Consider the following 24,519-nt stretch of genomic DNA (forward strand, 5'->3'; position numbering starts at 1 on the left):
AGAGTAGCTCCAGACCTACTCCTAGCTTGCGATCACTTCAGACTGTTCACTTCCGGATTTGACGTCACAAACACGCCCTGCGTTTGCCCAGCCACACCTGCATTTTTCCTGGCACGCCTGCGTTTTTTTGAGCACTCCCTGAAAACGGTCAGTTGATACCCAGAAACGCCCCTTTCCTGTCAATCACTCTGCGGCTGCCATTGCGACTGAAAAGCTTCGCTAGACCTTGTGTAAAAATACTTTGCCCGTTGTGAAAGTACATCATGCGTGCGCACTGCGCCGCATGCGCAGAAGTGCCTATTTTTTGCATCATTTGCGAAGCGAACATTTTTAGCTAGCGATCAACTCGGAATGACCCCCTTTGTTAGTAGCAACTGTTAATAAAGACGTTCAAGGTTAAATAATTCACATACCAGTCTCTAGCCTTTCTGTTACTACTATTGGTGTGGTCTGTCCATGGTTTGTATCCTTGAGAGAGCCTCTTAATGCTGTTGTAGAGCCAGGAGTCCAGAGCTGCTTTATGTAAGAACCTGGAAGGCGCTGAAGTGAGCCACTTCTATTGCCGCGATCAGCAGGATTCTCACCACCACTTGTCAGCAAATATTAATTTAATATTATATTTATGCTGATTGTTTTCATGGCACCCCTAGGCCAAAAGTTTCTTACTAACACATTTCTAAAAACATTATTACATTTAGCATAATGTGCTTACCTGTCATCCTTATGTTCAGTTATGTGGTGGTAGACAGGGTTTTGCTTCTGTTTGTCCACATATTGTATGATTGACAGCCCCTATCACAGGGTTTGGCTATCATATTGACCATATATGTTTATTATTAGGTCCTGGACCACCAATCGGTGGCACCCCTAAAAGTGCCCTGAGGAAGCCAGTTTGGGAACCACTGGCCAAGACAAATACAATATTGGAATTTGTATCCTGAATGCTGGGACTTTGTGATTTCTGAATAGTGATCTTTGAATGATCGTAGTCTCTCTAATTTGAAGTACTGTATCCTGTTTAATATCAATTAAAGCAGAAATAAGAAGCAGCATTGATTTTTTTTATTTTTTTTATGTGTCTCCTAACCCTCTATATACAATAAGTATTGATACAATAATTTCTACCTACGCTATATGGAACATGCCTGTAATCAGGGCCGGTGCTAGGGTGTTCGGTGCCCCCCTGCAAACTATAAATTTAAGCCCTCCCATACTTTACAAAGAGAAAGCGCACATAATTCATTTACTCGTAATGCTCCCTGTAGTAGTGCCGCTTACACACATAATGCCCCCTGTTGTAGTGTCGCTTATACACAACGCCCCCTCTAGTAGTGGCACTTACACACGTAATGCCCTCTCCAGTAGTGATGCTTACACATGTAACGCCCCATGTACCAGTGACACTTATACAAGATACAGTGACGCTTACACACGTAATGCCCCCTGCAACAGTGACGCTTACACATGTAACGCCCCCTGCAGCAGTGATGCTTACACACATAACACACCCTGTAGCAGTGACGCTTGCACACGTAATGACCCCTGTACCAGTGACACTTACACATGCAGTGCCCCCTGTACCAGTGACACTTACACACACAATGCCCCCTGTACCAGTGATGCTTACACATGCAACACCCCCTGTACTAGTGATGCTTACACACGCAATGCCCCCAGTACAAGTGATGCTTACACACGTAATACCCCCTGTACCAGTGACGGTTACACACGCAACGCCCCCTGTACTGGTGACGCTTACACACGTAATGTCCTCTGTACCAGTGACACTTACACAAGCAACGCCCCCTGTACCGGTGACGCTTACATACGTATCGCCCCCTGTACTGGTGACGCTTACACATGCAACGTCCCCTGTACCGGTGATGCTTTCACACACAATACCCCCTGTACCGGTGATGCTTACACACATAATGCTCCCTGTACTGGTGACACTTACACACGTAGTACCCCCTTTACCGGTGAGGCTTACACCCGCAATACCCCCTGTATCAGTGATGCTTACACACACAATACCCCCTGTAACAGTGACGCTTACACACGCAACGCATCCTGTACCAGTGATGCTTGCACACACAATGCCCCCTGTACCGGTGACGCTTACACATGCAACACCCCCTGTACCGGTGACGCTTACACACGCAACGCTCCTGTACCAGTAATGCTTGCACACGTAACACCCCCTGTACCAGTGACACTTATACAAGACACAATGCCCCCTGTAGCAGTGATGCTTACACACAATATGCTGCACTGTCACACATACACCACATAAATAGAAAAAAGAAAAATATATGAAGCGCATGTGTCTATATTAAACAAGATAAATATTCCTTTAAAAAGCAATTGAACCCACGTTCACATCACTCAAGGGGCTGTATACACCCCTGTATTTAGACAATAGTTAAGCAACCAAAAAAAAAAAGGAGAGAAAGCGCTCATGGGTTCATACTAAATACCTTATGAACGGATTCAGAGCTGGTAATTAAATTGATTCAAAAATGTATTAATTGATATCTGCTAAAAATAACATAAATAAATAATGTGGCATAAAAATAATTAAAAACACCATATAAATTGATAATTTACTTGCTGTCCAGCAGTATCTATTGGCAATAGTGTACAGAGGGAAAAGGTAGCAGGTGCAATATCTCACACTAGCTCAACCTGTAGTAACCAGAGGCACTTAGCATATTCCTGGCCAGGGCTATGAGCTTACCCACCGCATCAAGGTAGCCTCTCATTGGGTAAGTCCCTAACACTAACTATAGGGGTTCAGGTCCGGGGGGCAGGACACCCCAGAGCCACCCAGCCAGACAACCCCAGGGCATCGCAGGAGTGATAAAAATATAGGTTTAAAGAGGTAGGAGCAGCTGTTGCTGCATATGTGAATAATGTGAGGAGTAAAAGAAAATTATGTGAAGGTGTTACATATATATATAAAACAAACTATAAGTGCCATGGAGTGATGAAATAGTGTTAAATTGCGATGCCCCAGGGACACCCAGCCACGGCAGGCACAGGGAGCCCCGCACCCTAGAGAATTCCCCCCATTATGGACTGCCATATTAAACAAAATGTAGGAGTCTTACCTCAGTGTGCTCGTTCCAAATGTAAAGGCTAGAGTGTTGGACTATTTAAAATCAGAGGGGTGGGTGGGGCTGGGTGCTAAATTAGGGTGAAGGTGTCTCCTACCTTCAAAAATGTATGAATACATCAGTTACAGAGGGAAAAGGGCCCTAATTTGCACACCTTAATTAGGTAGTGAGGTGCTACTCTGCTTGAGACTTAGTAAAGTGTACAGAGGGAAAAGGTAGCAGGTGCACTATCTCACACTAGCTCTGTGGTGCGGGGCTCCCTGTCGCCCAGTGGGAAGTTTGAGTTTGTTGCCCCACACCCCTTAAAAAAAGGGAAAACAAATATGGTGTGTGTGAATGTTTGATTTAAAGAGTTATATAGATTCAGCTCTCAGACAGTCTACAGGGACCAGAGCCCTAGCTGGTCCTTGTGAAGTGGCAGAGCTCTAGCTGCGCTGTGTGACAATGGCCAGTAGGTCAGGGTCAGACTCATGACATTTAGCTATATGCAGCATGCAGAATCAGGATTCACGAGTGGTCCTATCACACAGTCCAACAGCAGTGGCGGGTGCACAGTCATTAACTGCAGTACAGGCTGAGTGGTACTAGACTGGAGCCATCCTGTTCCCTATTGTGGTTGTTAGCAGGACTCCTTGGACAGATCTGATTAACTCTGCAGCAGCAGTGCGTGCACCGCAGTGCTCCATTGGAAGAGCAGCGGTCACACTTTGATCCTGCTGTGAAGCACACAGTTGTTGTTTTTTTACTTAAAGCCCAAGGTGCGTGGCTTCATCACCCAGTGTCTTATGCAAAATGTGCTGGGGGTGTAGGACTTTGGACCCTGTCCAAAAGGAGAAGGGCCCCGTTACTCCCCGACCCTTCAGAGCCAAAAGGCCCACTGAGGGGAAAAAGGGTCTGTGGGTCCCTCCTTGCCGAAGCGCAGAGGGACCCTTGGGTATCACCAGGGATGGCCGAAGCTTCCCCCTGTGGATCGAAACAGCCTCTAGCCCTCCCCAAAAGGAGAGGGCCTCAGCAACTTGGGGAAAGGGTGGCCCATAAGAGTCTCAACTAAACCCCGAAACAAAAACGTGACTCACACACAAAAAACACAAAAAGGTGTAGTGTAAGTGCATGTGTAAGTGTATACACACATGAAAAACAAATAAATCAATAAGGCCCCAACCAGTAGGCCAGGGGGAAAAGTAAAAATTATCCTTGCCCTAGCCAAAAGGCCAGGGCAAAGGAGTAGGTGCAGACGGAATGGTGGAAGTGCTCCGTGCTAAAGTGCCCTAGTGCAAAGGTGGTCCGAATCCCCAGTGCATTTCAGGCACACCTGTCCCTTCCAGTTCCAGGGGCACAGAGCACCTCGAGCTTCAGGCTGCTCCCGACCTCTCAGCCAGACCAAGCTTCATACCCACTTTGTGCCAGGGTCAACCCCCAGTACGAGAGTAGATACTAGACCAGGCCATTCCTGCTCCATGCAAGGGGCCCTATTTCATACCCTTAGAAGGAAATGGATACTAATACCAGTTTTTCTCCACTCTCGACCAGAGGCATTGCCACACCCTGATATGGTACTCCACAAGGTGTTTCTACATTCCACACTAGGGACCTCTCATGCTCCCAGTGTAAGAACAGGTACTCCACCAAGTGTTTCCCTCGAGCAGGTACTACACTTGATCTTAGCCAAAAGGCCGAGCTTACAGGTGCTGCTATACTTACAGGTGCACCTTGGAGCATGGAGGCAGGCGACTCCATTGCTTCTGGGAGTTCTGCCCCTATTTCACAGAGAAATATTATATTTGACACCTGGCATTATCCATATGGATTATTTAGAAACTCCAATGACATATAAAGATGGCAAAATCCAGGATGTGTTCCTTACAGCCTTCTGCAATGGTAATATAAATACTGAACATATGGTTTAAACACCCACTGCATATTAGTCATGTGTCTGTTGCACAATATACCAATTTTTCATCGATGCCTGTGTTCTCATTTATTTATTTATTATCAGTTATTTACATAGCAAATACATATTAGACTTTACAGAGAATATTTCCATCATTCACATCAGTCCCTGTGACCCAGTGGCTCTCACAATATTTTCCCTATGATATGCATACACATAAAAAGTATTGTTAATGTTATCATAAGCTAATTAATGCAGTATGTTTTTGCTATGTGGGAGGAAAGCAGACTCCACAAAACAAGAGAGGACATACAAACTCCACACAAATATAATGTTATCATGACCTCTTGGCTGTGAGACCATAAAGCTGTACAAAGAGTTATTTTTTGTGGAACCGCACTAGTCGGACAATTATAGTAAATACTGATATATATATGGAATGAGATACCAATATGCAAACAGTTAAACAGTTAACAGATGATTCTTAAACTGTTAATGATTGGCGGTGCTCCCAGGAATTTTGTAGGTGAACTACAATTGGAAAGAAGGAGAAAAAGACAAAAAAAACTTTTTTGGGAGCACTCTTTTGTATATGTTAGAAGTAATTTGTGTAGTGATAAATGTTAAAACATAACCTTTAATCAATCCTCGAATAAAAAAACATGTGGTCAAAACAATTGAGACTCGTGTCTAATGTTGTATGTGTGTAAAAAAATCTTATTTAACCTTTTTAACAAATGAGGTATAAGATGAATAGATAGGTGAAAATATCAAAAAGTAGTGGAGGATACCAAATGGTTTCTTAAAGTCCCGGGTATCCAGGAAATCACTGTGTATGCCTGAATTATGGATATCATTGATAGGAGATATGAGCAGAATTGCTAAGGTTTAAAGTAACACTTAGGATGGATATAGTGGACTGGAGCAGAAAGAGAAAAACTATTTCAGACTATTATGGCACCGACCCATTAGAGTACAGAATCAGTGGTGTTTCCCCCCCCCCTTTTTTCCTTCTCTTTTTCCTCCCCCTTTCCTTTTCCCTCCCTCTTTTCTTCCTTTCTGGCCCACTGCCATACTACCCTGAATACGCCCGATCTTGTCCGATCTCGGAAGCTTAGCAGGCATGGCCTGGTCAGTATTAGGACGGTCAACTTCCTGAGAATACCAGGTGCAGTGGGCCCTCACCTTCCTGTCCCCTCCTCTCCCCTTCCCCCCCCCATTAACAGGGGAATCCATACACTCTTTCTGCTCCAGTCCACTATATCCATCCTAAGTGTTACTTTAAACCTTAGCAATTCTGTTCATATCTCCTATCAATGATATCCATAATTCAGGCATACACAGTGATTTCCTGGATACCCGGGACTTTAAGAAACCATTTGGTATCCTCCACTACTTTTTGATATTTTCACCTATCTGTTCATCTTATACCTCATTTGTTAAAAAGGTTAAATAAGATTTTTTTACACACATACAACATTAGACACGAGTCTCAATTGTTTTGACCACATGTTTTTTTATTCGAGGATTGATTAAAGGTTATGTTTTAACATTTATCACTACACAAATTACTTCTAACATATACAAAAGAGTGCTCCCAAAAAGTTTTTTTTGTCTTTTTCTCCTTCTTTCCAATTGTAGACAATAAAGCTGCCCAGTACGACAACCATGTTGTTTCCCTTATTATATATGCCTGTTGCCATATCTCTATCAAAATCAGTAGCATTTTCTGCCTTTCATGTTGTCTTTTTACTTTTTTGTTGTTTAAATAGTGGCATCGGTCATTTTTGATGTGCATTGTTTTTAAAATAAACAACTTAGGCAAATACTGTAATTGGCAGTATCATGGAAATGTGTTTGTTGTAAGCATTACTAATCTTTCCTCTAACTAAATGTTGTTGGAAATTTTGGGCCTAATTCAGACCTGATCATAGCAGCATTTTTGTTCGCAGATGGGCAAAACCATGTGCACTGCAGGGGGGCAGATGTAACATGTGCAGAGAGAGTTACATTTGGGTGGGTTATTTTGTTTCTGTGCAGGGTAAATACTGGCTGCTTTATTTTTACACTGCAATTTAGATTTCAGTTTTAACAAACCTCATCCAAATCTAATTCTCTCTGCACATGTTATATCTGCCCCCCCTGCAGTGCACATGGTTTTACCCATCTGCTAACAAATTTGCTGCAACGAATAGGTCTGAATTAGGCCCTTTGTTTTAATCCTTAGACTTAAAACACAAATTTTATTTTGTTCAGCATTTGGCACCATGGAGAATTGTTGTCCATTTGTATTGGGCAATGAAGATGTAGAGTTTTTATTCCATTGTTTTTATTTGCTTGTCAGCTAAGCTATTACTTTGCATATTTGTTTATGGGGACAATAAAACAATTGTCAGCTGTATCCAAGTTGATAGAAATCCTCATTCCCTGATTATATGTGCTCAGGATCAATCAAATCTTTATGAGCTGAAGTAAGGTTATAGGAAAAAAAGATGCACGTTAAATAAAAAGCAGACATTTTCAAAAACAGCTGTAGTATTACTATATGATTTCTGTTGTATATTTAAATGGCTGGCTATAATTATAAAATGTGACCAAGTATTTTTTTTCTATAATTATCTTTTGTTTCTTAGTCACATGTGATAAAAATTGTTTTAAAGTACAGTCCTTTGCAGAATAATTTTAACTTTGGTTTGGCTGCTCACCCTACATACTGTAGGAAGCTGTAGGTGAATGGATGGATGGAGGCTTAATGGGATGGATAGAAAAACTCAATTGACTTCTATTTCTGATATACCATTATCCAAATGGCTGTCAGCCAGTAAATACTCCTGCTAAGGACTGTAAAATGTGCACCACTTAGTAAAAGGTTGAGGCTGGAGTGGAATCTTAATGCACATTTCAGGAGTTTTATCAATGCATATTGGTTTAAAATTTTAGTAAAAACTATCTCAGTAGATTGTGACATTGGAAAAATGTGGTATTATTATCAAACATCTGAAAGTGGAGTTCTCTTGACCTACAAGCTATAATCCAAAAAGGGCACTTGAAGCTGTTTAGAATAAGTCACGATGCACATACAGTATTTTAGTAGAACTATGTTATTTAGTATACCTAAAAAATAAAGACAATTTGTATTTATTGTAATACATTTTTGTATGCACCTCCAATGTCTTACTATGCATTGGGTGGGATGTAATAGAGTCCAACTTTGCCCCCAGACATGCGGGATGCTGGTCGAACTCTAACTTTTTTTTAAAGGGACAATCATTTACATGTCGTGGTTATGCCTTGTAAATGACTGCCCCTTTTAATTAAGTGCCTGAGTTTGGCCAGTATCCAGTGCTTTGGGTGAACTCGGACTCTCTTACATCTGGTCTGTTATTTTAAATACAATTATTATCTTAATGTATAGAAAACAATATAAGTAAAAATTTAAAAAAATTTAAAACATGAACTGAATTTTGTGGCAAGTTGGCACCAATTATTTTTCATACTAGTTTGACAGGACCACCAAATCCCTGCTGTCTCATTGTTGGCCCGATCCTTCCCACTTTAAACTTGTACATGCATGGACATGTAAAACTTGGCTGTGCTAAAAATACTTTGTGGTGCTGCTATATTCCCAAATCTATCCATGTGTTTTGAGTTTTAAAAAAAATGTAATGGTTTACCGTGACCTTAGTCAAACATACTTAAAAATAAGTTAATTGTTAACTCAAACTTAACAACAGGTCAACAAGTTGCTAGGCTTTTTTATCTATACAATTATATAACTATATTACTAAAAAACTATAAGGCTTAGTATTTGCCACTACAAACAGAAATTCGTAATCTCTAATGTTTGATGCATTGCAAAATATAGAATACTATTATTTTCAACATAGTTTTTGAATGTAATTTTCATTAAAATAATGGAAATTAGTGTGTTATGAAAACAGTCACTTGAAGTAGAAATATATATAAAAAATGCCTACAATAATTTTAAAAAGGCAAATTGGTCAAGTCAATTCATTGTGATTTATACACTCAGTTTTATTATTTTTAAGTGCTGAATAAAGAAAAATACCAAAAACGTACTTACAGTATTTAAAATAGTGCTATAACCCACAGCAACCAGATTCCATCATTTATTTAGAGCTATTTAATTTTTTGTAGTCTTTTTAAGCAAATATCTATTAGGTTCCTAGGCAACACAACACCTATCTGCAATAGCATAATTTAATATAACACAGCCTTATATGGGGTTCAGTATGATTGGCCACCAGACAGGATGCCGGTGGTCACAATACTGATGCCGGGATCCTGATGTTTGAATTCCTAACAGGGGCAAGGTAAGTATGTTACCCCTCTCCCCTACCCCCTAAGACAAACCTTCCAATTCCACAGCTTAACCCTGTTCTCCCCCTTAGTGACTAACCCTAACCTCCCCACTTTGGTGCCACAGCCTAACACTAACCCTCCCCCCTTAGTGCCTACACCTAACCTCCCCTTGGTGGTGCTTAACCCCCCCCCCCTGTAGCCTTAACCTTACCCCCCCCACACACAGCCTATTCCTACCCCTCCCTGGGTGGTGCCTAGACTTAACACCCCCCATCCCTAACCTGCCCACTATACTTACAGTTGGGACACTGGCTGTTGGGATTTTGTTGTTGATCTCCTGACCCTGTCGATATTCCAGCATTACATTCTAACGGGTGTCAGGATTCCGGTGTCGGTATTCCGACTGCCAGGATCAAGACAGCCAGCATGTTAACCCCATCCCCTTATATGCTGGCAGTTGATTAAAATATAAATTATAGGCATTCCTTTACATACAGTACCATTCCTTTTCTGTGTCACATAGAGTACACCCCACCCTATTTATTCATATTTGCATGCCTATGTTCAATCCAGATGTTGTTTGTTACTGTAGTTGGTTCACAGAGGACTTAAATATTTACTTTTTGGTGTTCTTTTAATGTTTTCATCACATCACATTACCTTTTTTTGCCACTGCAATGATGGCGTGTTAAGTGATGGTGCTTTAAAAATACAATAAAAATATTTTTTTTAAATATAAAAGGAGATCATACTGTGTATAACTTCACGTAAGTTATTTACACGTAAATCCATTTATATTTGTACGTAAATCCATTTAAATTCATGGAGAGCTATATTTAATTGAAAGAAATTCAGCAAGACATAAACCACTTCATAGTATCTTGGCACAAATTTACTTGCCTTACCTCTAAAGTACAGTACTGTCAGTCACTTCAGTTCAGTTGCTCCTATTTTAAATTATTTTTTAAATGGTTGATACTCCAAGCTGCATATGAAAATCAAATCATTCTATTGCCAAATAAACTAAAATGATAAAAATTTTTGTGTTATTACATTCTTCGCAACAAAGCATTTTAGAAGTCTCCCTTAGCATTTATAACCTCTCAACTTGTGTGTTCATCATTGGAGAAATGCAACTGACAGGATTGTATATTAATACTGACAAAGCTAGTTGATATATATACTATAGTCTATGAGACTAATTTGTTCAGAGATCATAGCCTGCCCCGTAATTTATTTTTCATTTTCTGTGCCATCACTGGAACATTGTCCATCTATCAACATTCAAAGGGAAACCTCAATGGTTTTATGACAAACGCATAAACTAAAGATAATAGTAAAGAAAAAAATCACTCATAAAATACCAGGATATAAGATAATCTTGAATATGATGATCCTTGCCCATCAATAGACTTCAATAGTTCATACAATATTATTTTAAAAGATTAGTTCTACTGCATTTTTACAAAATGACCTCTCTATATTATAAAATGATTATGTATGTTATGTGTATTATTTTTTTATAAAATGGTGTAAGAGTTGTTGAGGATGAGCTCTCCAGTCCATCCACTTGTATTTTTGTTCCAAGGCACGTAGCACAGAGATGCACCTGTCACATTATTTGCCTATAGCAGAGCCTGCCAAAAGACTATCAGAGATACATCTGTCATGTGGGTCTGAAATATTGCCGTAAAAGATGTTCTAATTAATTAACACTTTTAGAAGCTGCCAAGGGCTTGCATTTTAACACCACTGAATGTCTGTGTGCTGCTTGTATTGAAAACAAAAAAAGTCTTCCATAATATCTGTGAATAAAAATATGAAATATATTCAGTAAGATAATTAAAAATGAAACTAAACTAAACAAAAATACACAACTTGACCACTGTGCTTGTCAATTAACCAATGGGTTTAATTTTGTGCCAAATGTATTTACTTATCCTTCAACGGTTTCAATAATTATGTGGATTAAACACTTGAGACAGAAAATCACACTTTTCAATGTCTGGGTTAAAGAACATTTTTATGTCTAAACATCCTCAAGCACACACCATGTTTTTTGTCTCAGTGGTACCATTTCTCTTGTCATGTTGGATGACATTACTGAACATTTCCCTAATCTTTCATTAATATTGAAAAAGACTGTTGTTTGATACAATTTTGCTGAAGGTTATTTCTTCAATATGTCAATCAAATGTGTCTTTATGGATAAATAATAAATGATGTTTTTTTTATTTCTTAGTTGTTTTTTGTTTTCTGTTTTCATAACACTAGAGGGGAATATTTGTAGCTAAGGTTGATTTTCCATCTCCTTTCCCTATATTTTGTCCTATGAGCAGAATCTTATCCCCTTTCTTTTCTTTACACAAGTTTCCACAGTTATGGAAATATCTGTATCAGTTCGTAGTTATGATGGGTGTTATTATGTCTGTACCTTTTTTACAGTGATACAAAACCCTTGTGGTTCCTTTAAATACAACATAATAATAAGATTTACCAATGTGTATTGGTATGGGGAATACTACACAAAGGAGGATATGTAGCAAACCTTCTAAAGTGAGGACAAATGGATATGTGAAGGAGTTGACCATAGAAACCAATCCACTTCTAGTTACCATTTTCTAGAATGTACATGATAAATGCTAGCTACAGTAGAAGCTGATACCTACTTGCACATATGCAGATCAGTTTATGCTGACAGAATGTGGGTGAAGTCATAGGTTGGTGTGGTGTGAAACAACATTATTTGTAATTTCTGATGCTGATTCACCCAAAGGACAAAGTTTATATAGGTTAAAAGCAAGAAAGTAATGGCATTCTCAATGGGAAGCTCAAAGGTCACAGACTACATATCTGCCCTGCTGGGCAGCAGCTGGCACAGGCAGGACCTAAAGGCAAAGGAAAAGGAATAATCATATCTAGTAGCAAAGTTGGTCTTTACAGATGTGATGACCGACAAAAACCAATGACTAACTTGACAAGGTTAATGATAAGTTAGCAAGTAGAGATAGTCAAAATGTCAGTCTGATCAAATCTAGCAGTCACATATACACTAGAACACAAAAGCATGACACAATTTAGCATAGAAAAAATGAGTAAGCAATGAGCTATCCTTCAAAATCCAACACCTGATGAATTCAACGAGTACAACCCCAACATGTAGATGGGGACTGTGATGATTCGTGGGTGTCGGCCTATAAGTAACTTGACCAAATCCAGCAAGCTACAGACCCCTTCTTTTGGTTAATCTGAGAATATCACATATAGTACCTCATTTGAACTCTCAAAGAATAACAGCTCAAAAATCAATCAAGATATGCTTTAAACTCCTCTTGGTGTTCAGTCAGGACTGGTTTTAGGGAAATTTTCAGCATCAAAAAGCCATTGTTTACTAATAAAGTATGCATATGCAAAATTAAATGAAACTGGTTAATGCATTCTAATATATTGTATGGATCAATTAAAAAAGGGACACATTTAAGAAAGGGCATTTTGAGTTAGGTAGGCTTTAAAATAGGTGCTGATTAACAATGTCTTCATGTGTCTTGTGGCAAGCAGATGTCTTAAAAAAAGAACATCACAAGTGTATTTCCAGATATCCAGAGGTCTGAGATAATTGTACCATTGGCAGGAAGCAGGCCTGAGGAAGTGGAAGGAGAAATTCAGGATAGACAACAGAGACCATGAAAAATATATTTTTAGTAGTAATCATGGTGTCACAACTGAGGGCTGGTGCTGACCAGGGGAAGACTCAATTGTAGGGGTTGAGGTATATGTGTACCTGGGAGGCAGTACAGGGTTCTTGGACATGCAGGGAACCTTTAGAACAAATGCCCGAAGGCGTGACCAAGACAACTTTGTAAAAAGTATAGAAAGTTTATTAAACACAGTTCAGAGGAATACTGATGACTTGGTATTGGTAATAGGAAACACAGTTCAGAGAAATACTTGGGATCGATGACGGAACACCGATGGTGACTTGGAATCGATGATGGAACACCGATGGTTACTTTGGGATCGATGGCGGAACACCGATGGTTACTGGGGATCGATGGCGGAACACCGATGGTTACTGGGGATCGATGGCGGAACACCGATGGAGACTTGGGATCGATGGCGGAAAACCGATGGAGACTTGGGATCGATGATGGAACACCGATGGTTATTTTGGGATCGATGGCGGAACACCGATGGTTACTGGGGATCGATGGCGGAACACCGATGGAGACTTGGGATCGATGGCGGAACACCGATGGTGACTCGGGATCGATGGCGGAACACCGATGGTTACTGGCAGGGCAGGGCACCGCTGGAAGCTGGAAGCCGGTGTCAGGTAACTGCCAGTCACAAGGTGCAATGATGAGACACTGCAGAGTCAGGCTGTACTGCAGATAAAGTCCATGGGATAACTGCACACTGGAATCACTGAAGACAATTGAAGCACTGACAATCTTTCCAGCCCAGGAACAAGATATTTATACCAGCTGGGAAACAGGGATTGGCTGGCTGATTAAGCAGAATCTAGAGTGCAGCTGCTGGGTAATTAGGTAGAAACCAGAGTGCAGCTGATAGGCTGAAAAGCCACATGTGATGAAAGCAAACATGGCTGCGCCCATGTTTGCTTCTGGAGGGAAAGATTGTTTGTAACTTGCATGTGAGCTTTAACCATGAAGCTGCCAGAATCACAGTGAAGAGTTTTGAGACAATGAGATGCAGGGTGCTGCACACAGTGCAGATGGAATCCAGGCTTGGAACGCTGGGACAGTCTCAGGAGGTATTTGGAAGGTAAATACTGATAAGGAATTACCTGGATCGTGACAGCACCCCCTCCTTTAGGAGTGGCCCCAGGACACTTCTTATAAATTTTTTACCTGAACAAACGGAAGGATCTAGATTGAATCCTGATGAACTTGAACTGGCTGGAACCAGAGGAGAATGTACCGGATCTATGGACAAGACCAAATTAAGTCCAGACAACCTTGAACCGGTTGAGACCGGCGGAGACTTTAGACAGACAGATAGGATCGGAATAGATCCGAAGGTATTGGAATCGGCTGGAACCGAAGGAGGCTGATCCGGACAGACGGATGGGACCGGATTGGGTCCGGAAGAGCTTGAACCGGAGGAGTCTTACTGGAATCGGCTGGAACCGAAGGAGTCTTACTGGAATCGGCTGGAACCGTAGGAGGCTTACTGGAATCGGCTGGAACCGAAGGAGGCTTACTGGAATCGGCTGGAACCGAAGGAGGCTGATCCGGACAGACGGATGGGACCGGATTGGGTCCAGAAAAGCTTGAACCGGCTGGGACCGGAGGAGTTTTCGGATTGACGGTTGAATCATCTGGAACTGAAGGAGTCTTTGGACCTACGGATGGAACCGGATTGAGTCTAAAGACAGTTGAATCAGCTGGAACTGAAGGAGTCAGAATCTGGTTAGAACCGGAATGAGTGGTATCCGAGTGTTCAGTTAGACCATCCTGGACCTGGTCCATGCTGGATGCCAACAGGGTAGTGCTCTCTGAAGATGGCAAACAGGAGTTCAAAACTGCATCTGTAGCACAAAAATTTCCATCTGGGAACTTGGCTCTGGATACTTCCCTTGGGGCTGAAACTTTGGTGACCCCTCCTGGGGTTGACGAATCAGACACCTCTCTCTGGGTTGTTTTCTCCAGCACCCCCCCTGGGGTTGACAGATCAGAAACTCCTTTTTGAGAAGACTCATATGCCCCTACTACAGCTTGAACATTGGATACCCCTTCTTGGGCTGTAGACACAGACGCCCCTTCTTGGGCTGTAGACACAGACGCCCCTTCTTGGGCTGTAGACACAGACGCCACTTCTTGGGCTGTAGACACAGACGCCCCTTCTTGGGCTGAGTAAAGAGCGTCATCATTTCAGGAAAGTTCAGACGCTAGGATCTGGAACTGTACCAGATATTGACCGACTATTCGTGTCCCCTGACGTAGCCGGAGGATATCAGAGGAGACTGAGGTCACACGACCTGGTTTGTCAAAGATGCACCTGAAGGTTGCCACGAAGTCTGCATATGAAGAGAGCAGGGCATCTGACTGCTCCCATAGAGGTGATGCCCAATCGAGGGTGGAGTCACTGAGGAGGGAGATGATGTAAGCAACCTTGGTGCGGTCAGTTGGGAAACTGCCAGGATGTAACTCAAAATATATCTCACACTGATTTAGGAAACCCCGACAGGCTTTTGGGGAACCATCAAACTTAGCAGGTGTCGGTAAATGGAGACAAGGAGCAGAAACGGGAATGGTGGGTGGGGATGCCACCAAAGGTACTGCAGTCGGCACACTGGACGCCCCTGAACCACGGAGGGTTACTTGTATTCCATCCAGCCGAGAGGAGAGGTCCTGGAGACAGCGGATCACATGGCCCTGTGCAGTCTCCTGACGTTCAAGGCAGGCTGCAAGTTCTTGCATCGGCCTGGACGCTTGGACCTGGTCTCCGGCCGGATCCATTAGGTCAGTGCTTACTGTCACAACTGAGGGCTGGTGCTGACCAGGGGAAGACTCAATTGTAGGGGTTGAGGTATATGTGTAACTGGGAGGCAGTACAGGGTTCTTGGACATGCAGGGAACCTTTAGAACAAATGCCCGAAGGCGTGACCAAGACAACTTTGTAAAAAGTATAGAAAGTTTATTAAACACAGTTCAGAGGAATACTGATGACTTGGTATTGGTAATAGGAAACACAGTTCAGAGAAATACTTGGGATCGATGACGGAACACCGATGGTGACTTGGAATCGATGATGGAACACCGATGGTTACTTTGGGATCGATGGCGGAACACCAATGGTTACTGGGGATCGATGGCGGAACACCGATGGTTACTGGGGATCGATGGCGGAACACCGATGGAGACTTGGGATCGATGGCGGAAAACCGATGGAGACTTGGGATCGATGGCGGAACACCAATGGTTATTTTGGGATCGATGGCGGAACACCGATGGTTACTGGGGATCGATGGCGGAACACCGATGGAGACTTGGGATCGATGGCGGAACACCGATGGTGACTCGGGATCGATGGCGGAACACCGATGGTGACTTGGGATCGATGGCAGAACACCGATGGTGACTTGGGATCGATGGCGGAACACCGATGGTGACTTGGGATCGATGGCGGAACACCGATGGTTACTGGCAGGGCAGGGCACCGCTGGAAGCTGGAAGCCGGTGTCAGGTAACTGCCAGTCACAAGGTGCAATGATGAGACACTGCAGAGTCAGGCTGTACTGCGGATAAAGTCCATGGGAGAACTGCACACTGGAATCACTGAAGACAATTGAAGCACTGACAATCTTTCCAGCCCAGGAACAAGATATTTATACCAGCTGGGAAACAGGGATTGGCTGGCTGATTAAGCAGAATCTAGAGTGCAGCTGCTGGGTAATTAGGTAGAAACCAGAGTGCAGCTGATAGGCTGAAAAGCCACATGTGATGAAAGCAAACATGGCTGCGCCCATGTTTGCTTCTGGAGGGAAAGATTGTTTGTAACTTGCATGTGAGCTTTAACCATGAAGCTGCCAGAATCACAGTGAAGAGTTTTGAGACAATGAGATGCAGGGTGCTGCACACAGACAGTGCAGATGGAATCCAGGCTTGGAACGCTGGGACAGTCTCAGGAGGTATTTGGAAGGTAAATACTGATAAGGAATTACCTGGATCGTGACACATGGCTATTGTGTCCATATACTGCACAAGGGATCAAAACTGTCAAGTAATCTTGATGTGTGAATAAAGATGTATCGAAACATAAATACAGAGGTAGTTTTCGAGGATTTGATAGATTATAGCTGGTAAATAGAAAAATATAAATATAAAATAAACATAAATCCCTGACATCTTACCAATATATTGTTGCTTACGAGAGCAACACTATATTCCTGATTAAAGATGTAGAGTGGTATGAAAGGTACAATATGGAAATTTTACATGGACATAAATTTAATAAACCTGACATTTTCTGTTTTATTTATATTAAAAATGCGTAATTACTATTATTTGGCAGTCATAACTATTATCTATCATATGTGTTTGTCACTGATACTCTGTGTATTATATATAGGTCAATGATGCTCTCTGCATTAATTAGAGATCAGAAATGTGCTCTGTATTACTTGCAGATGTCACTAACGCTCTCTGCATTATATGGAGCTCACTGATGCTCTCTGCATTATAAGATTGTTACGGATGCTCTTTGTGTCATATGGCAGTCACTGATGCTCTCTGTATTATATGATGGTCACAACTACTCTGCATTATATGGATTTCTTTGATGCTCTCTGTCTTATATGACAGTCACAACTACTCTCTATGTTGTATGTTAGTCATTGATGTTTTCTGCATTATATTTTAGCCACCGTGATGTTCCCTTCATTATACTGTGGTCACTTTGATGCTCTATGTATTGTATAGCCATTACTTTGTTGTTCTCTGAATTTTACGGTTGTCACTGCAATGCTCTCTATATTATATGGCAGGCCTTGTGATGTCCACTGCATTGTATGGTGGTCAATGCAATCATATATGATGGGTGAAGTAGTGCAATACAAATAGCAATACTTACTGTAGCCTTGAGCAATACTTACTGTAGCATCTATATGCACTCAAGAACTACTGAACAAATGCAGCCAGCCCCTGCAACTTACTGGGACTAAAAATTGGTTTTGTCCTCACCCTTAATATATTTTATTTACAATGTTGATAGCTGTATTCAAGCAAGCCAAGGGTGACTACTATCTACCAGCAGAGGGGCACAAAGTTTAGTTTGGTTACAGAAATCCTAGCTTCATTCCTACCTCACACTCAATCCTGCCTCACCCACCAGTGACTAACTTATAGAAGTGACATCCATTTTTCTGGATACCATAATGCACAGAGTCCTATGCAAATAACTCAGCCACTGGATTAAGCTTCAGCATTGGAGCACTGGTGTTTCTATAATGGGGGAAATGTGTTTGGTGCACACAGGCCCATGGTCCCAGGGGGGCCCAGACCACACACACTGCACCCATGTTGTTTAATACTTACCTTTCTGGAGTCCCATGACGTGCCATGCATCAGCTGCAAAAATCACTCCCAAAATGGCCACCAAACATGTACAGTGGGTAATTGGTCTCTGCTCCATAGCATACACCATGTTTCCGGATATCTGCGTATGTGCAGTAGAAATTGGCACAATGCTGGAGCCGACGGCGCCATGGAGAGGGGGCCCACCCGGAGTCTGCACACTGGTCTCCTCCTATCTTAAAATGCCCCTGTATTGGAGATAAATTGATTCTTACATTTCATCAACAAATGTAAGTTACTGTGCAGTGAGTGAAGGAGATAACACTTAGAGAAGTGATGATATAATATATTTTTGAATACTGGCTCACTTTGACCACTGTGCATAAATATATAATGCAAGGTTTTATTGCAAATGTTCAACCTTATAAGTTTATAATGTATTAGAAGCATTCTATATATAAAAGGACATTGCTGCTCCTCATCTCTATGAGGGCAATTCAAGTGTTTTTTTGCATGACGGTGGCCACTAGATGGAGCAATTCAAATGTTGCACCGTTTGGGTGTGTACACCACCGTCACTGACATTAATGTTAAGTTGATTAGTCATTTGACGGGTTAGTAACTAGTTAGTTATAAATGTGCATCACTCCTGTCCTACCAATGTGCACATGCCACCCAAGATGGCTAACAGGCAATCTTAAGCCACTTTATTCTGCATGCTACTTTATGTAATTGTCTAGTTTCTTTATTTATTATTACAAAGGTTTATGTAGTTTTCCAATCTTCTCCACTATTTCTGCAAGTATTTTAAGTTTATTTATTGCCTTATTGTTCCATACATACCAGAGTTAAAGTCCATTTGCCAATCTGTCCCACACAGTCATAGATTACATATTGTTCCATTGCTTTTCCAAAAGTGGTGCTTTTACAATTCTAGTAGATATCTTCAATCATAAAATCAATCTACTTAGCTTACCCCATTTACCAACCTCTGAAAAGATAAGCTTTATAGAGCTTGGCCCTCAATGACCTGTGGGCTACATTAATGCAATAGAGAGAGCACTCTTGAGGCTAAATGTAATAGCCTGCTAGCTGCCAGAGGTATGGGACTTTGGGGTCATTCTGAGTTGATTGCTCGCTAGCAACTTTTTGCAGTGCTGTGATCAGGTTAAAACTCAGCAAAACTGTCCATGTGTATACACTGCAATGCGCAGGCGCGTTGTACAGGTACAAAGAGGATCGGTGCTGGGCGATTAATTTAACGAAGAATCCATTTGCACAGCCGATCGCAAGGTGATTGACAGAAAGAGGGCATTTATAGGTGTCAACTGACCATTTTCTGGGAGTGTTTGGAAAAATGCAAGTGTGTCCAAGCATTTGCAGGGCGGGTGTTTGACGTCAATTCCGGGACCAAAAAGACTGAAGTGATCACAGCGGCTGAGTAAGTCCAGAGCTACTCAGAAACTTTTTTTGTGCCGTCGGCTGCAAAAGCGTTCGCACACTTGCAAAGCAAAATACACTCCCCCATAGGCAGCGACTATCTGATCGCAGCACAGCAAAAAGTTTCTAGCGAGCGATCAACTTGGAATGATCCCCTTTGTGTGAGTCTGATGATATTTTTTTAAAATGGCAATCATTCAGAGACCAATCAGCAGTCAGGGATCCCTATATAAGTCACTTCCTTGCCACTATACAATTCATGGATAGCTTTTGCTGTTCCTTCCCTGCTATCCTATTTACAGTTCCAGAGTTTGGCTCCATAGTCCAGTGTATTCCATTGACAGCTGTGTATTCTCCTAACCTAGCTTGTGTAGCTGAGCACTATCCAATTTTTCCTTACATTACTGAATGCTACAAGTCCAGCCAGCCTTGCTATGTTCCATTCAGAACTTCCTTGAATGTTGATTAACTCCTCCAGCATTAGTCAGCAATACTGAGCGCTTTTGTTATTTTCTGTGCATTATTAAATGCTTCAAGTTCCTGCATTCCATATGAACTTAATTTAGGACTTCTATGATAAAGGCGTTCTTCTCAGCTATCCTGTGAGCTAATACAGATCCTAAGTATGTGCTGTATGTTTCTTCATTCAATGTGTACACCATTCACAACTTTTATTACAAAGGTGTTCTTCTCAGCTATTATGTGTGCTAATTCATATTCCAATTATTGTTCTATGCTCCTCCAGTCCTTTGAGTATATATGTACATCATCAATCACCCATTGGATCAGCTAGTGCTTTACAGAGATACACATGTATCATACTGAGTACCATCAGCCAGTCTGCTCTGCTGGGTATCACAGACCACACTGCTTCAGTGACACACAGTGTTAGCAACTCTTCATTCTCCAGTGAATCCTGTGGCAACCTGTCTACATCTCCAGCTTGCTTTATTTGCACCTTGGTCATCAATTTATGAGCTTAAGAGTGCCATCTTCTGGTAAACTGATTAGAGAACTATTATTATTCTCTCAGTCCTGCTCCATACAGCCATATGTTCTCCTGTCTGCTCAGAAGCATTGCTATATTCAAAATTACCACAGACTCTTGTGTAATATTACTGGGTACTGCCTAGAGTTGCCTTTACATCAATTATAATCACCAGCCCTGCTGGTAATCAGGGACTGTTCTTAGTGCCTATGTTGTTTGCTATCTTCAGGTTCAAGAAATCATTCTTATACTTATGTTGAGAGATCCAATTAAACCTCAAAGTTTCCAACCATACAAAATCCTCGTCTACTGCCTTGGATTCAGACAAATAACAGATCCTGACACACAAACATTATTTAATATCTTTAAGTAGCTCATAATCTGCAATACCAGTGATAGGTTAATTCAGTTTCCTAGTATACCGCTCATACTTCATCACATCGTGTTCGTACAGCAGCTATCAGACCTGAACTGCGCATGCGCCGGTGCCGCAGTGCACCGCCACATGTCAGACAGCCGATGGCTGTCTTAGTCCTGCGATCACCTCTGCCTGATTGACAAGCAGATGCAGTATCCCTGGGTGGGAGGGGGTGGGCTGGCGGCGTTTAGCCACCGTTTAGTGGGCGCGGTCCGGGCAACGCAGGCGTCCCCGGACAATTGGGGGGGCGCAGTGGCTGAGTGATGTCACACGCAACCGCTGCGAGCCAGGCTGTGACAAGAAGCTCCCTGCCAGCGTGCAGGAGCTGCACTGGCTGGGAGCTACTCCTACAGTACAAAAGCATTGCCGCTGTGCGTTGCTTTTGTACTTGTGCGGGGGGGTCGGCCCTGACAAGTGGGGCGGACTAGCTCTGTGCTGGGCGTCCCCCCGCATGTCAGGGAAGCTGATCGTAGATGTGCTAAATTTATCACATCTATGATCAGGTCTGAATCACCCCCTTAGTTCTTAACACTCAGACAGACAATAGATAATTCCCCAACTCTCACACTTTATCAATTCACACCATTATTCTTAAAAGTCCTTTGGGGAATCTTATACATTTTTATGAATAGGGGGCTGCATTTTCGACAAAGGTATCCCCCAGCACACTAAATAGTAGTTGCAACAATACTTGAAAACTATATAGTAATAGAAATTCAGATATATTTGTTGCATGCATTTGTAAATACATGGTAAGATGCCGTATACCTTCACAGCTTATCTGATTACTTTAATGCTTAGTTATTATATGTTGTTAGACTAAGGCAACCTTCTACATACCAACTCTGGAAATCCTGTTTTCAAATGATGGTTCATACTTTATGTTTGTATGCATAGGCACGCACACATTGGTGCCTTGTGCGTACAGGCACACCCTAATGCCATGCATCCCCAACACGGAGGTCCAGCAGTAGAATCATAATAGGAAGATTGCTCTGCCCGACCACTGCTGACAGTGAGCTTACCGCCCCTTCACTCTACTTCTGCAGCTGTCTTAATTTAGTCTTGCCACCTCCCAAGGGTTGCCGCCAACTGGTCATCGAGCTGCTGTATATGGCCCGGCCTCCAGCTTCTCCCTACTTTGAAAGCTACGCTTCCAAGTCATGCCTGCTTCTTAGACAGGCACAGAGGGAAGACTGGCACTTAGTTTACAGTCCTGCCTAGGTCTGTCTCCAGTTCCTCCTCTCCCGGCTGCTGTTAGATGCAAAAAGGGGGAGCCTGGACTGCACACCCTATTACTAAGGATATTAAGAGGTGATATCATGCTGAGGCTTCTAATACTATGCTGGAGGAAGAGAAATGCAGATGCACACTCCTAGCACTAAGAACACTGATAGTAAGAATAATTTAAATAAACCCTCACATTTAACATGAAGTATAATTGAAGTTCCTAGCACACATTTGCTCATATATGCGGGCCAATGTACTGTGACCAGGTGACTTCATCACATGGGTCCCTAACATCTCTTATACTATCACATTACATACATTTATCCAGGACTTACCTTTAAATAGTGCCTTATCAATGTGTGATCTGAAATGCAGTAACCTAGCTAATTAAAGCACCTAAGGGTAAATGAGAGGGGAAGGAAGCCTTGCCTTCCAGTGTACAATATATACACACATATAGAGGAAAAAGGGGGGAGTCACAGTACATGGGCCCACATATTTGCTCAAATGTGTGCTAAAAACTTCTCTTATACCCATGTTAATTATGAGGGTTTAGATAAATTATTCTTACCATCAGTGTTCTTAGTGCTAGGAGTGAGCATCTGCATTGCTGTTAGATGCTGACAGCTTCATTCACATGGTCACAGCACAGCTCTGTTCACCATAACAGCATTCTCAGCAGCACCAATGAACGCCATCTCCTGTGAGCCAGGGGCTGACTGCTACCCACTGCTACTGCACTCCTTCACACTTTTGCACTCACACAGCCATTGCCAAGCTGCCTCACAAGATTCAGGATTTGCTGTGTCACAAGCACCCACAGCACATAACCATGCCCTCAGATAGCTGTCTCAAGACTCTCTAGCGGCCGGCAGGTCCGTGTATTTATCTACTCTCCTCAGGGGCCATGAATGTTTTCTACTCTGGCCACTTGACCCTGTGTAAGGGACACACAGGATACACTTCTGTTACCTGCACATTGGCTACTGAAGCTGATCTCAGTGTCCACTGCCATCAATGAGTTTCTTGCAGCATAAGGGTCAGCATACATTTTTATACACCAGCAATTGCTCCCTCGCTCAATCCAACTACATCTATCATGGGGTCCATATATTAAGAGGCTCAGTTGTATAAGTGAGATGCCACATTGTATATATATTTTTATTCACAAAAATGGTTTGTATTGTGGTCACTAAATACTGTATTGTATTGTAGTCACTAAAATGCTCTCAGTATTGTCGGGCAGTCAGAAAATTGGTCTCCGTTTTTTCTTTTGATTACTAAAATGATCTCTATATTATCTGACGGTCACTAAAATGCTCTCTGTATTGTCTGGTAGTGACTAAAATGCTCTTCATATTGTCTGGTGGTCACTAAAATGGTCTGCATATTGGTGGTCATTCCGAGTTGATCGCCCATTGCCGATTTTCACAGCGCAGCTATCAAGTGAAAAAACAGCAATTCTGTGCATGCGCATGGTACGCAGCGCGCATGCGCTAAGTAGTTTCACACAAAACTTTGTAGTTTTACACAAGCTCGAGCGACATTTTTCAGTCGCTCGAGTGATCATAGTATGATTGACAGGAAGTGGGTGTTTCTGGGCGGAAACTCAGCGTTTTCAGGGAGTGTGCTAAAGAACGCAGGCGTGCCAGGCAAAAACGCAGGAGTGGCTGGAGAAACGGGGGAGTGGCTGTACAAACACAGTGCGTGTTTGTGACATCAAACCAGGAACTAAACTGACTGCATTCATCGCAAGATAGGAGTAGGTCTGGAGCTACTCAGAAACGGCATGACATTTTTAAGTAGCAATTCTGCTAATCTTTTGTTCACAATTCTGCTAAGCTAAGATACACTCCCAGAGGGCGGCGGCCTAGCGTGTGCAATGCTGCAAAAAGCAGATAGCGAGGGAACAATTCGGAATGATGGCCATTGTCTGGAGGTCACTAAAATGCTCTCCATATTGTCTGGTGGTCACGAGAATGCTCCTCATATTGCCTGGCAGTCATTAAAATTCTCATTGTATTATCTAGTGGTCACTAAAATAATCTATGTATTGTCTGGCAATCACTAAAATG

The 24,519-nt window shown here is 42.2% G+C and overlaps 1 protein-coding gene and 1 pseudogene across 8 annotated transcripts in view; both read left to right on the forward strand.

Moving 5' to 3' along the window:
- The window catches only part of NAALADL2 (N-acetylated alpha-linked acidic dipeptidase like 2), a 1,057,096-nt gene that overhangs the window by 876,321 nt on the left and 156,256 nt on the right, over positions 1 to 24,519 (forward strand). Inside the window, exon 12 of one of the 8 annotated variants that reach the window (XM_063916291.1) lies at positions 841 to 1,029. The exons of the other annotated variants lie outside the window; for them this stretch is intronic. Within the exon in view, the coding sequence (XP_063772361.1) occupies positions 841 to 882 (42 nt within the window). The 3' untranslated portion in view covers positions 883 to 1,029. Of the gene's footprint in view, positions 1 to 840; positions 1,030 to 24,519 lie in introns of those variants that run through there. 8 annotated transcript variants of the gene reach the window in all.
- Positions 6,070 to 6,187, forward strand: LOC134912744 (5S ribosomal RNA; annotated as a pseudogene).

Source organism: Pseudophryne corroboree, chromosome 4 (genome assembly GCF_028390025.1).
Source record: "Pseudophryne corroboree isolate aPseCor3 chromosome 4, aPseCor3.hap2, whole genome shotgun sequence".
NCBI classification, from domain to species: Eukaryota; Metazoa; Chordata; class Amphibia; order Anura; family Myobatrachidae; genus Pseudophryne; species Pseudophryne corroboree.